This window comes from Amphiura filiformis, chromosome 3, assembly GCF_039555335.1.
Source record: "Amphiura filiformis chromosome 3, Afil_fr2py, whole genome shotgun sequence".
Taxonomy (NCBI): Eukaryota; Metazoa; Echinodermata; class Ophiuroidea; order Amphilepidida; family Amphiuridae; genus Amphiura; species Amphiura filiformis.
The window spans coordinates 28,701,242-28,716,885 of NC_092630.1; the positions used below are offsets into that span (position 1 = coordinate 28,701,242).

General features: G+C 39.6%; 1 protein-coding gene across 1 annotated transcript in view; it reads left to right on the forward strand.

Moving 5' to 3' along the window:
* The window catches only part of LOC140148319 (uncharacterized), a 106,158-nt gene that overhangs the window by 36,542 nt on the left and 53,972 nt on the right, over positions 1 to 15,644 (forward strand). The window contains 1 exon segment of the mRNA XM_072170227.1: positions 8,258 to 8,425. Coding sequence (XP_072026328.1) covers positions 8,258 to 8,425 — 168 coding nt within the window.

A 15,644-nucleotide genomic window follows, 5' to 3' on the forward strand; every position in this document is an offset into this window, starting at 1 on the left:
GAGCCTATTAGCGGTGCTAACAGCTAGCCTCAACGAGAGCTCCATGGGCCTAGCCCATAGGGTTTCCACTCAGCGCCGGGGGGAGGGGCCTGCCACTCCAATCGCTCAACGCGATGGAAAGGCAGGGTCCTTTTTCTCTTTGGATGCTTCTGCGCTACGGCGGAGGACCGTGCAAAGAAGCTACCAACGGGAGCACTCTGAAGAGGTCGGAAACTGCCCTTACCATGGGTAGGAGCTCCGACTTCAGCAGGCCGTGCACCACCAACAGTACCCGAGCCCACTACCTCTGCAGCACCCATTTCTGGGAGGCGCAAGGGTAGCACAGGAACAGCTGGCAAGCCCGAAGAAGAGCAAGCGCTCTTCCAAGGGAAGCTAGGCAGAGCATTCCTGGGGGGCTCAGCGGTATTTCCACAGGGGGCTCTCCCACTGGACGACCGCTTATGGCTTTCACCCAGAGGTGGGAAACCATCTCTTTGAGCGCCTGGGTATGGTCAGTGGTGAGTGGGGGTTACAGACTGGCAACCCAGTCTCCCCACATTCGCCTGCACATTTCAGAGGTCCACAGTAGTGCCGTCAGACGGCCCCCAGCGGCGGGCACTACTGACAGGGATCACACAGCTTCTCACGAAGCGGGCGATTGTCCCGGTCTCCCCCCCGTCCTACGGGTGATCTTGGAGCCATTGGCTCCAAGGAAGACAGGCGACGGGAGCCCCATCCGGAACCGCAGGCTGTTGAACACGTTCTTCAGGCCCAAGAGGTTCAGAATGGGGACTCTCGCCTCGGTGCTAGCCTGCCCCATCAGGGGCATGGGAACAGCATCGCTAGATCTCTCGGACGCCTATCTGCATATGCCAATCGCCTCCCAAGATCGGAGGCATCTGCGCTTCTAGGTACAGGATCAAAATTACCAGTTTTGATACCGGCCATCCGGCCTGTCCATCTCTCCCAGGGTGTTTAACACTCTTGGTCAGAGCGGTGGCAGCGTACCTGAAGCACAGGGGTGTCAACATCAGTTGCTACCTGGACGTTTGGCTCATATACGGACGCACTCCACTGAAGACTACGGGTCTCATGGGGTTGATAGTCCGTGGGTGCGGGATCCTGGATTTTTGATCGGCTCAAAAAGTCCAGCGTGGTCCCGACGCAGACACCACTATTTGTAGGGGCCCAGATCACCCTCACGGAGGGGTTCAGCGGTGCTCTCACCCGAGCGGGTGAAACATGGTGCGGTGTGCCTGACTCTTGGCCGAGTCTCGGGCAAAACCCGCTGTGGCATGGATGAAGGTGGTAGGCCTAATGGCCAGTATGGTAGACCTCGTACTGTACTGCCGTTTCTACGTTAGGCTTACCCAACTACACCTTCTAGCCTGCTTGCAGGCCCAGTCGTCACCAATATCCCTCGCGGTTCCGTTGTCGGAGATCGCGCGAGAGGAACTCTGGTGGTGGACCCATCAGCCCAATTTGACCCAGGGTGTCAGGTTTCCTGCACCCCGGTATGTCACGTAGTGACGACCATAGCGCCAAACGGGCTGGGGGTCCACATCCACGGAGACTCCGTCTCGGGCCTATGGGGGCCATAGAGACAGAGTTTCACATCAACCTCCCTCACTTACGAGGAGGTGATCGTGGAATCACATACCGTTGTCCTGACGGATAACACAACCGTGGTAGCCTACCCCAACAGACAAGGGGACTCCGGGCCACCACGATTGAGCCTGCATGCCAAAGATAGGCTGGGGTGTCCGATAAGGCGCTGCAGCACTATTTCTTCCGAACACAAGCCTTGCGAGGGACTCACGACCGCATTCATCACCCTTACAGAGCCTTTTCGGTCCAGCCGCTGTCGCAATGGCTGGTCCAGGTGTTGGTGGGGTCCGGGGATCGCGAAGGTTTCGCGTCCCACGACCCACTCGACACGAGCTATCTCATCATCTTGGGTATACCGTTCGGTTGTCCCTTGAGGAGATCTAGCAGGCGGTGGCCCGGAAGCCACCTTCGCCCTTCTCTCGATACTTCCGCTTACGTTAGTAATCAGAGACGGGCGGGAGGTTTACCGACATTGTTCGGCGATCATAATACGGTGGTGTACGGGTACCAGGTTTTCAGACTATACAGAATACTCAGCATGGTAAGAACCAGTGTCGCTATTCTTAACCACCAAACTTATTAAGTAAGGAGGTTTATGTCTGTGATCGCGTGGTCTTTTTTGTTTCCCGACCGTTGGGGGAAAATATTTTCTGACCTCGCGAAAACCATCGTTACCCGCTCCCGATCCCTGATCAGATGCTGACCAATCTTGTACCTCCATCCGTCGGTTACTTGCTAGATCGATCTTTCAGATGTTGATGCAAGAAGTATCTTAATCAACATCGGAACGGTAAGATCGACCGGTGTACTGAGTCTAGTCCCAAACAGAAATGTTTGGTAGACTCATAACCGTGCGATCTTACCTTTCCGATGTTGATTATCCCGACCCCGCCACCCCCTACAAGTTTGGTCCGGTAGGGGATCCCAAGTCGGATAAGGGATTTATCATATGGTGTGACGTCACCTTTTGGGTGAGTCCACCGGGGATCGGGGTTTTTGTTATTTATTCATTTATGTGGGACAAAATGACTATTGGTTTTTCCGCATCTCGGGATCGATGCAAGAAGTATCTTAATCAACATCGGAAAGGTAAGATCGCACCGGTTATGAGTCTACCAAACATTTCTGTTTGGGACTATTTTGCTACAATATATATTAATATCATGGACAAGACACCCACATCAAAGTAGAACATAAGATTCACTTAATTTGTAGATTATTGAGGTTGTAAAAGTACAAATTCTGGCCATTTCAAGAGAACCTAATGGTGTATTTTGAAAATGCTGGCTTTTCAACAAACATCAAAACGAGTTGGTAACAATGCATTTACAGGTTGTATCAAAATCATTGGTACCTATCAGTTTTGATGTTTATTGATAAGCCTGATTCTACCGAAATGCAACATTGTATCATCTTGAAATGACCGCACTCTATAGTTTAATGACCATTTTCAATTGACAAATGTGACCGTCCACCATGAAATGCTCGTAAAGTTGGCCCCTGGTCAATTTTGTTTTCTTCTGTGTTTAGAAAATATATATCATAAAATAACATTAAAACACTCATCATGGCCATATACTGAGAGTGTATGTTACACTGTGAATTGTAGGAAACGTGTGTCACACGATTATGAAAACAGCAGTTTTGTTTGAGCAGAATTACTTTAAACATGTGCACCTTTTCCCCCAATTCTCCCAGTGCAGCTATTCTTGAGACTTGCATATCCACTTTAGAATTACTTCGTACTTAGAACATGTACACCTTTTCTCTGATTGTTTTGTTTTAATTATGTAATTTAATTATAGGGAATGCAACATTTCTAGTCTCTGCTTATCGTTGTACCTCCTCCATTGTGTTTAATTTTTATGATATTGTATTTTTGGTGTTCATTTTTTGATGGAAAATAAATAAATTTGATTGATTGAATTTGATTGATTCTCCCGAAGCAGCTTTTTGTAAGACTTGCATATCCCCTTCAGAATTACTTCCTTCGTGGAACATGTGCACCTTTTCCCCCAGTTCACCCAGAGCAGCTATTTGTAAGACCCGGTGAGAGACTTGCATCCTGAAGTTGAATCAAATTGGGTTAAGTTCCCCATCTCTAGTAATACATGATGGGGACCCCTTAACATGGCCTCCCCTACTTTTGTCACAGGCTATACATCACAATACTATTTCTGTGAGAGCACTACTGGTACTTGCATTTATCAATTTCACAAATGCACATAGTGATATTATACGAGAGATGTATCAGCGATCATTCATCAAGAGACACTTGCCATGCAAGTACTGACATGCTTGGTGTTTCAAATCAGAATTTATCTGTGTGCTTGTGTGAAGTGTTGTGTCACATGATGTTATTTTGGCGTTGATTCTCTTTTCACCCAATGCATTGTGGGATAGAATATCAGCGATCATTCATCAGAGACACTTGCCGTGCAAGTACTGACATGCTTGGTGTATCGAAACAGAATTCATCTGTGTGCTTGTGTGCAAGTGTTGTCTCACATGATATTATTTTGGCGTTGATTCTCTTTTCACCCAATGCATTGTGGGATAGAAAAACTTGTGTGCCCTCAAAAGGGTTCCATTCATCATACAACAGAGGAAACAGCATTTAAGTGCTGTGCCATGTTATATATAATATATATTGATTTCTGCTCTCTGAATTGTGAGAGACGGAAGACTTGCCTTCAAATGATTCCTATATAATATAGATATATTATAGTAGCGAACTAGATACAGAAAGAGAAAACAATTTGGAGAAGATTTGTACAGTGATTGATTGCATATGTAGCAGGACTCGAATTTGGTACTTGCCCGTTGACTATTGAGGCAAGTTTTAACACAAAGTTATTTGCCTGGAGTGTCCAGTTGTAAATTTTGGCCTGTTGAAGAAAGTGTGAATGTTCATGCAATCGGCAAAAAATATGTCCGGGCAACTTGATATGATGTGGGGCCAGTTTTAGACCTAAAGTAAAGTGCTGCAACTGGTCCGATCTGGGCCAGAAGAAACTTGATAAAAAAAGTTAACAGCTTGAACCCTGATGTACAGGCTGTATCAAAATTAATGTTTTGCTACAATATATATTAATATCATGGACAAGACACCCACATCAAAGTGGAACATAAGATTCACTTAATTTGTAGATTATTGAGGTTGTAAAACTACAAATTCTGGCCATTTCAAGAGAACCTAATGTAGAGTCCGAAGTTTACCGTTTTCTAAAATCCATTTTCCGTGTTGTAATCCGTGTTGTAAAATTTGTAAATCCGTGTCATGAATAAAGCTTAAAATGTATAAACAATGATATTAATGTCATAATAAAGTGTTCAATATCCCGATCAATATGCTCTGATTGGAATATTCTCACGATAATAGGCCGACTATTACGATGTTTGGAGGGATATAGGGGGTTCATGTCTTGGTAATATACCTTTATTTCGGTATTATTAAACAGTATTTTTTATCATAAAAATTGACATACACAACTCATGATTGTTTTTAACATTTATTTCTCTTTTTGTCACATCATACAAAAATGTCATTTTCCGTGTTGTACCTCCGATTCCGTGATTTTCTTCCATTTTCCGTAAAACGGAAAACTTCGGACTCTAACCTAATGGTGTATTTTGAAAATGCTGGCTTTTCAACAAACATCAAAACAAGTTGGTAACAATGCATTTACAGGTTGTATCAAAATCATTGGTACAGTGGAAACTCGTTAATACTAGATCGCCGGGGTCGGCATGTTTAGCTCGTATTAAGCGGAGTTCGTTTTAAAAGTCAGGTACAAAATATGTGTCGGAAGACTGCATGTGTTTAAGCCTAATGTCGGCTCAGTGGGCTGTACAAGCAAAACTTCACTGGTCGAGTCTGCATAGCCGTCTTCATTATTTTATACTAGATTTGCAGCCTCCGAGCAATGTCACAGTTCGAAATTCCCTCAATCGGTATGATAGACTAATAATTGTTTTTGATTTTCGGTAAGAGGCATTTTTCTCACTGCTTTCTGATGAAATTCAGATGATTTTCTCAGGCTGATTATCGTAAACAAATAAAACAATTATACGGCGATATCGGGATTTCCCCTACTTCCAGCAGCTAGTAAACATGCCTTGAAGGGTTTCCCACTTTCGATCCAAGGGCGGACTTCCGCGTTTGCGATTGGATAGTCTGATATGTCGTCAGCAATAATTGGCCTTCTATGGCAAATTTCGTCATGACTTGATTTTATAACATCTAAAAATAGGAAAGGGAATCCTCATTTGCCGCTGAAGTGATGTCTCGAGCGAGTATTTTGTCAACTTCTCACATGATTTACATCATAAATTTACCTTGGGAAATTAGCTCGTTTTATCCATCATAAAAACAATAGAAAACAAAAGCTTTGACTGACAGCAAGTGCTCAGTATTATGCGGTTTCGTACTATTTACCTCGTATTAAACAGTTTATTTTGTACAGTAAATAATAGGGGAAAATCGGGACCACAAGTTTCTGTTCGTAGTAAGCGGTTTCTCGCATTAAGCGATCTCGTATTAACGAGTTTCCACTGTGATCAGTTTTGATGTTTATTGATAAGCCTGATTCTACCAAAATGCAACATTATATCATCTTGAAATGACTGCACTCTATAGTTTAATGACCATTTTCAATTGACAAATGTGACCGTCCACCATGAAATGCTCGTAAAGTTGGCCCCTGGTCAATTTTGTTTTCTTCTGTGTTTAGAAAATATATATCATAAGCTTTACAATGATATATCATTTGACTTCAAACGATATCTAGAAGCGGAGTTAATGGTTTGTTAAACTTTGCTCCTTCATTCAGCAAGAGGGTACATTATTTCGGTGCTACATTATTTCTCTTTTTCCACATTGCTGGCATTAAATATCAAATGGTCATAATTGGCGGTCACTTCAAATCATCCCAAGTCAATGAGGTTCAGGAATGTCTTCTCATTGTTAATTGTTGGTTAACCCACCACTTGAACAGGATTTAGCCAAAGCAAACAAAGACTAGAGTTATTTACGAATTCTATACATACAACAATAGGATTAATGATTAGTTTAAAAGGTGTTTGACTGGCACTAGCAAAATGAGAAACAAGTAGCACTAACTTGGGGTACATATGAATACAACCGTTATGCACATTTTGCACTGTAACTCAGAATACAATTTGCCGACTTTACGAGCGGTTTGTGGTGGACGATTTGTCGGTCACAAATACGATGAATCTTACGTGTCATGTTGATGTGGCAATCGTATCCATTATCACTAGAAACTGCTTGGGTACCAGGCAATCATTTTGATACAGTACTACTGTATAAGTGGCAATTTTCGCGAGGGTTTTATTTTCGCGAATTTCGAGATTAGAGCTCCAACCGCCAAAATAACACCTCGCGAATGTATGCAATAATGTATTACAAGTATAGGGAAGGACTGGGCAATCGCGAAAATAACATTCGCGAAAATGTGTCTCTCACTCCAAATCGCGAAAATAACTGTACGCGAAAATTACCACTTATACAGTATTTGAAAATGAGTGTACTCATTCAGTGATCATTCATATAGAGACAATAAGAAGAGCTACTTTTTAATAGAGTCATGACTTATATTGAGAGAATGGAAGTTAATTGCAAGAGACTTGCAATAGACAAGGGATGTGTTCACCTGACAGAATTAATCAGTATACCAGCATGGTGATCCACTTTATTTCAGACTGTTTGCTTTCAGCGTACATGAGGTTGGGGGGAACTGCTTGATGATGGCAAAGTCTCATTGCGAGTGCGAGTGTATCATTGAAATAAGAGTGATACCGAGTTTGCCTTAAGTGTAAAATTGAGATTTGGTACCTTTTGAGAATCTCATCGCAGATAATGTTTGAAATTTGCTTAAAATTTGTATCAACACAAATCTATATTGAACAAAGAAAGAAACTTTGTGGCAGTGTATAACTCTGTAACTGGCTTTGGCTATAAGGTATATTGCTGATAGCGATTGATAGGCGAAAGTGATGCATGCTGGGAGGGAAAAGGGCTCAAATTCATGATCTCAGGTGACAAATTCTATAGACCACTTGACATGTGACGTCATTGCCCGGCAGTATGCGCACGCATTATGGTACTTTCCATTGTTCTTTGCCCTGCAGTGCGCGTGCGCATCATAGTCTGCTCAGGGCATGTGTATTTTAAATCTCCCACCACATTTCATATAGTACAAGAAATCCATTGAACAGTGAAGCGGTTCGTTCGGGCATATCGACAGACCAATCCCTCGCCTTTGTTGATAAACAATGATGTCAAGTGGTCTATAGCTTTTGAGCCCTTTTCATTCCCAGCATGCATCACATTTGCCCATCGATCTCGAACAGCATTATACCTTAAGTAGATGGATACTGCCAAAAATTTATACAGGGATGTCAAAAAGTATATATTCCCTGTGAGTGTGCTGTTAAAATTTTAAGAGCTGTTCCAGGGCCAACCACAATCAGTGTTCGGGCCGCATCTTGCCCGCGGGCCGCCTATTGAGAAACCCTGTACCAAGAGATCAGGTGGGTTTAATCCAGAATCCTTGTGCCTAGATCCCATCTTGTCTATTTGTACAAGTGAAAAAAAGCAACTGTGATAGATAATTATGTTCTTCTCTATCCTAACCTTACCTTCCAGGAAGCACAACATAGAGAGCAGATGCTGGAGCAGAAACTGGCCACGCTCCAGAGAGTATTAGCTAACACACAGGAGGCTTCAGAAAACAGCTGGCAAGCACTCATCGATGAAGATAGGCTTCTGTCGAGATTAGAAGTGCTAGAAAATCAACTCAGGGCATATTCAAAGGTAAATGTTAGATAAAGCAATCAGTTTATTCATTGTTTATAAACAATAGTGATGATAGTTGAGGAACTACCCAGGTGGCAGTGTGACAAGTTGAGTCATTGATGACCCCAATGGAGTTTGGTCAATGGGTATATAGAGTCCTTATGGTTCTTCTTAGTGTCAAGTAGAATTATATTAACCCTAACACCAGTAAAAACCACAAAATACCAGGGTCTCGATGGCGCAATCACCCGGTGTGATATGCTCACGGAATTGCTGGCGGGCAGCAATAACCCGAGCAGCTACCGGTCCGCGATCGTTAAGCTTGGCATGCGAGGGGTCAAAGGTTGAATCCCGGGGTGCCAAGTCAAAATTCTTCTTTTCTTGAAAAATTTGGATCTTCTCTGACTTCCGATACCAAAAAGCATGGGTCAGTGTTAGGGTTAAGGGCCTGAAGACTCATCTTGAGTCAAAATGGTCTCGGTTTCAATGACATACAATACCGTAGTTTAGAATTCCATCTGCAAGCTCTGTAAAATGAGGGCTTTTTTGTTACCAAAGAGACGAAAGCCAGACACGCTCCCCAAAAACTTCACAATAAATTGGTCGTACAGTAATACATGGTTGTACAGCCGCCTGTATCAGTAATATTTGCTCAAACGCCAAATAATTTTTCATGGAGTTTGCATGTCTTTCGTCTCTTTTGTCAAAAAAAAGCCCTCATTTACAGGCATTTAGATGGAATTCTACGGTACATGTATATGGCTCAAAATAAGCTAAGGTGTCATAAAAGTGTAACACACAATTATTTTTCCAGCTCTTTTCTTTTGGTCTCCAACCAGGTTTAAATTATAGTATGCACATATATCGTTCATAATACACTAAAAGAAAGATAAGTTATAGACCATTTACTTCACAAATTTAATTTTCTAGCCCTTTGGCATGCGTTATATTTGACAGACACAATTTTGATGATTTTCTGCAATCAAATAAAAATTTATAAAGTATTACATAAGGTATTTTGTGGTTATTTAGGTGTAGGACCTACAATGTACAGCAACTGATTGTGGAAAAAAATGTGTCCAAATATTACAATAAGGAGGATAAATTGTTATAAATAAAATATGTGTGTCTGTCAAGCCATAACATAAGCAAGATGTCTGTTAAATGTAACATACAGAATAATAATTTGGCAAAAACAGTAGTTCAAGATGGGAAATTGAATAAAGATCACATGCAGTTTATAAATCACATGTTTTAAAACACTTTTATAAACTCTAAAACTATCATCATATGTGTACATCAAGTGATTTTTAATTTTTTTAAACGTATTGCGTATGTTACTTTTGACAGACACATACAAATCTTGCGTACAAACTTGCGTACAAATGTTTGACAGAAAACACTTAACAATGGATTGTGTCATCAAAAAAGCTTCTCCTCACAAAGTGATAGTGCCACAAAGCTAGCTGGAGCTAAATGCTATGTCATGTACATGTAGCATAATTAGCTGTATCACCCTAGGAATTACAGCACCGTCTTGCGTATGTTACCATTTGACAGACATTTCAAGAAAAAATTTTAAATTGTTATATGTTCAAAAAAGATGGCAGCCACTTACAAATTGATTATAATATGGAAAAATGAAGTTATTTACAATAGATTTACCCTTTAGTTTATGCTTCAAGTCTTTGTTTATAAAAAACTGAGGGACTTCAAAATCAATCAAAAGTTTGACAGACAATAGTAACATACGCAAGGCAAACTTTTAAATCCTTTTTTTGATCTGTTAACTTATAATTCATAATGCCTCTTTCTGTTTTTTTTTTTTTTTTACTGCACCATTTTGGGAAACAGGTCACATGAATTTCTATAAGGATCCATAAAAAAAATTAAAAGCTGTTGAAAAAAGGCGTCTCTTGGCATGTTACAAATAAAAGTGTAAAATAGGCATTTTTACAGCTATTTTTATTTTTTTTTATTATTTAGAGTGAAAGGATTTTACTTAAATTGTGTATGCTATGTCTTTACTACCTAAACTTGCCACTAAACTAGCAAATATTCCATTTCTATAATTATTATTTTTTTAAAAAGATGTCAAAATATATGGCTATAATATGACACCTTAGCATATTTTGAGCCATATCGGTAAAAGCTAAAGAAATTGACAAATATTTGTAGCCAGCTCATTTAAAGGTCATTCTGCAAGTAATTGTCTTTACAGTGACATATTAGAATGTATGTGATCCTAATGAAGTGATGAGATGAAATACGCACTTCAAATAACCAATGATGCAAGCAGGAACACAAAACATAAATTCTCAGCACTCGTCAGGCCTGCCCTTCAATTAAATGAGTACATGTACTAAGGTTACACATGTAGTAAACAACTTTGGCTGCAGTATGTGATCGTTAACTCATTCACTTAAAAAAATTTAAGATCTGTTTACAGAATAATGCAAATTACTCCCAAGAACTGATGCACTGATAAACAAGGCAAGCGTTGTATGTGTTTTATTGCACCTTTCAATAATACCGTAACCACTCGGGTATAAGCCCACCTTCGGCTATAAGCCCACCCCCTATTTTTCAAACCATTCTGAGAACAAGGGTGCCCTCGAGTATAAGCCCAGTGGTAATTTTGGCTTAGTTCTTAAATCATGTCAATGCTTTTCTTTCACATTCTAGAACAAATTTAAAAAAATATCAGTTAAAAATTAACATTCCATACTTATAATTTTAAAAAAATGATATAGATGATAGAAATTGCTAGTACTTTGGGCATATTCAAATGGGGCAGATTGTTCTTATTTTTAAATTAAACTACTAGCCCTAGCCCCTCCCCGGTTATAAGCCCACCCCCATTTTTGAAGTGAAATTGCCCATCTAGCAGGGTGGGCTTATACCCGAGTGGTTGGGTGGTTACGGTACTTAGAAATATGAAATCTTTGAGACATCATGCACATTTTTTGTTCAAAATGAGTTTTATGAAATGATTACACAGCCGTGATGTTAGTCACGGCTGTGTCTTTTTTCTTACAGGTTCTTTCTTCTTTCTTCTTTCTTTCTGCCGACCACTACATTTGCTCTAGCACTTACATGCTTGTACCGATTTTGACCTAACTTGGTCACAACCATCATTGACCATGCCCCTACATGTCATATGAAACTCGTGGGGTCAAAGGTCAAGCAGGGGTCATAGGGGTCAAAAACGTTATTTCAACTCAAAATGCTTCTTCTCTCACAGATTACGTGGGAGAATAACACCACTTGCACACATGCATTGTTATTATCCAGTGTCTATGGGGTCCTCACAGATTGGGGGTCAAAGGTCATTAAGAGGTCACTTCCGGTATAAAACGAAAAACCTTCAAAAATTTTTATTTGCTAAGAAAAACATAGGACAGTAACGGTATGTTCACAAACAAAATGTAGTTACTATGTGCATATGTGGTATTTTTTTATTTAGGGTCAAAGGTCATTAAGGGGCTACTTCCGGTATAAAATGAAATTCCTTTAAAATGCTTCTTCTCCCACAAATTACGTATGACAGTGACACCACTTGCACACATGCATTGTTATTACCCAGTGTCTATGGGGTCCTCACAAATTTGGAATCAAAGGTCATTAAGGGGTCACTTCCGGTATAAAACGAAAACCCTTCAAAATTTTGTATTTGCTAAGAAAAACATTGGAGGGTGATGGTATATTCAGACGTGAATTGTGTTTACCTATTGTACATGTGGTATTTTTTCATTTGGGGTCAAAGGTCATTAAGGGGTCACTTCCGGTCTGAGACGAAAAACCTTCAAAATGCCCCTTTCTGCCACAAATAACATAGCAAAGTGGTGCCACTAGCACCCATACATTGACATTAGCCATTGTATATGGGCGTTTTATATATTTTGAGGTCAAAGGTCATTAAGGCGTCAAAACACGGCTGTGTTCGTGGTCTTAGACCACAGCTAAGTCTAGTTAAATTTATGTCAGAGCAATAAGAACCACACTTTTTGTCCACCTTGCCCATGACAGCAATGTACTTACGATCAAATAATATAAAATAGTATAAAAATGTCCAGTGGATAAGCTAATTAATTTATGAAATGTGTACAAATCAACAAAATGTGAAGTACCGCACAGATGTGGTGGCTTCTTCAACAAGGCAATTACAAATGTACAAAATACTCCGTACTCTATACTAAATGATTAACATTGGTCGTACATGTAAGCGACCTTGAGAGATTTACCAGGTACGAATTATTCTTATGCGTAATTACTATCTATAACCACGACAACAATTCAAATGTCTCGTCTATGTCAACATCAGTGCACATTGAATCAGCTGCCGTAAGTGTCAGTGTGGAGCAACTCTTCCCTTTCCCTGTGAATGAAGTCATGCATAATTGGGCTATTCCCTTTAAAATCCACACTCCCCCTGTGGAAGATTTTGGAAATACAGAGGGAGTATGAATTTCAAATGGAATGAGCACATAAGGCAGCTCCATTTGATTTCATATACCCTTTGAGGAAGATTCAACCTGAATCTTCTACAGTGGGAGGGCGAGTTTCAAACGTGGCTGGCTAATGTGCTCATTCCATTTGAAATTCATACTCCCCTCTTCCACAGGGGAGTGTAAATTTTAAATGGAATAGCCCATTTGTTGCCAGAATGTCAAACATGATGTGTGCTGTTGTATGTTTGTGTGATGGTGTATTTGTTTGTATGTGTGTTAGTGAGTGCTCCATAACCTCTCAATTCCACCCCTTGGGCTGAGGAGGAATTCATGCATAATTAGCTGTGATCTGGTGGATTATGTGTTGAGCCAGCAAGTCAAGTCCCTACTCTCAATAAATTTACTTAACTGCTTATTGCTCTTGATGTTGTGCCTTGTTTCTACGTAGGAATGCTTGTTTTGCTTCATGAAACAAAACAAACAAATAAACAAAAACAATATAAATAGCCAATATGATCACTTGGTTAAACCATTCAAAATAACCTCCACTTTATAGCATGTTAATAATTGACAGGTGTTTTTTTTATCCTTCTAAATTTGTTATTAAAAAATAAACAACGCAGTTATAATTAATTAACATTAGAAAAGGATTTGATGTGCAAGATTTTTGGATAGTTACCAAAATGATTTGTTATTCATTGACAAATCAGTGTGTCTGAATTCAAGCTATAAAAGTTTTTTTTATGTGAGCATTACTCATATTTTAGGTACTGTATAAGTGGTAATATTTGCCAGGGTTTCATTTTTGAGGTTATATCGCGAATTTTACATCACACAAATGTGATATTTAGTCTTATTTACATGCTTCTGCTTCTGCTTAGATTATAGATACTGTACGCATTGCCCTGTTGGATTATCTCGGTACAAGTGTAAAATAAAATTAAAATTGATAAAATTGGTACGGTATGAATTTCTTTAAAATATCAACACACACAAAAGTCTTCTGTGCTGGAAATTGTGAAAATATCTGAACATGAAAATAACTACTTGCACAGTATTTGAGGTGATGTGTACTGTCAAAGTAAAGTAACACTGCCCACTGAACGTAGCGTAAAATGCTGCAATCACGAATATGGATTATTAAGGTAACTCTGCTAAAGAAAATTTATAGTGACAACAAAAAGTAATATATTTAATGTACCTTAATTGTCCCCGTTTTGCAAATTCTGGTTTATAGTTAACAATTTCAAGCAGCCTTTTATGATATGCAGTAAAGAATTTAAAGAACAATTTACGTGTCAAATTCCAAGCCACCCACAATACAGTGTACCAATTTACTTTGAACTCTCAGTCGATCATTATGTACTTAAAATGTGAAAGGTTCACTCTGAGCAAGATTTCACAGAGTCCATGTCCATGTTTTGAAATTTTGTTTCAGATGACTGTAAAGCGTAATATTTTCGTGGCACTAAATTTTCGTGGTTTGAAAAGAACCATCAATTTTGTGGCATGTGGTTTTCGAAAAATTCATACATTATCATAAAGGAGTATTTCGTGATCCTAGCATCATCTTTTTATGACATTTTCAGTAGATATCCATGAAAAAAGCTTATTCCAAAAATTTCAGTTGATTCCAATTTTGTGTATAACACTGCTCCATAGACAATGTGTTGTAATTTAGTTTTGGTGTACCAGAACGTAATTCAAATTTGATGATATTTTTGCTAAACGAATTGATCTGCACAAAATTTTTTGTACATAAACATTATGTAGCCAGGGGTTTCCAGTGGTATAAAAATTTTTTTTAAAGAAAAGTGGGGGGATGATGCTGTGGATCACGAAATGCCCTTTAAGCCCCTTTTAAAAGACCTTTAGGAAAAACAAATGTGTGAGCCTGGAAATGTCGCAAATCCATGCACGTGAACCTTTTCATGCTTTTACATTTAATGCTACAAAACAAGATATTTTGATGAAAATTTAAAAAACAAATGTTAACAGCCATCTGAGAGGTTCTATGCTTCTATTCTTGCCTATTAGTAGGTGTGTTTAGACGGTAGCCTACTTTTGAATGTAACTTACAAGCGAGCCAGCAATTAAACTATGCTACAAGTGAGTGTGTGCCCACACAGGACTTACTTGTAAGCCAACTCAAAAGTATTAAAGAGTGACCTTCACTGGTAAATTATGCCATAATTATGCACAATCAGAATAGGATTGGGTCATCAAGGTCATGCTTACAAGCGAGTTTACATGCAAGTCTTGTTCACACTGGCCTTACATTTGAATGTAGCTCGCTACATGTAAGATATCTTACATGTAAAATCGTCACTTGTAACTTGCATGTAGCTACATGCGAGTGCGTTTAGATGGGCACTACAACTACATGCAAGTTTACATTCAAATGTAGTTACAAGCGACCTTACAAGCGATCGTCTGAACAAGCCTTATATTCAATTTCATTTATTAGCTCAATGAAAATTGAAAATAGCAGTTAGTATTGAAAGAAAAATGAACTTTTCTGCAGATATTGATGTAAAGTGTAATACCCTACTTACACACCAGACTTTGGATTGATCTTTTAATATGCTCCTACTCGAAACTGGTATCAGAGCAATTTGAGTTTGTAATATCAGCGCTCTAATATACAAAATACATGTATACCCTGTCTGTGTACATATAGCTGAGAAGGTATGTTTAATTTTGGTCTCCAAAAATAACATTGTGGGATTGAAAATCACCCTGTAATACGCACCTATTTGAAACTGGTATCTGAGCAATTTGACTTT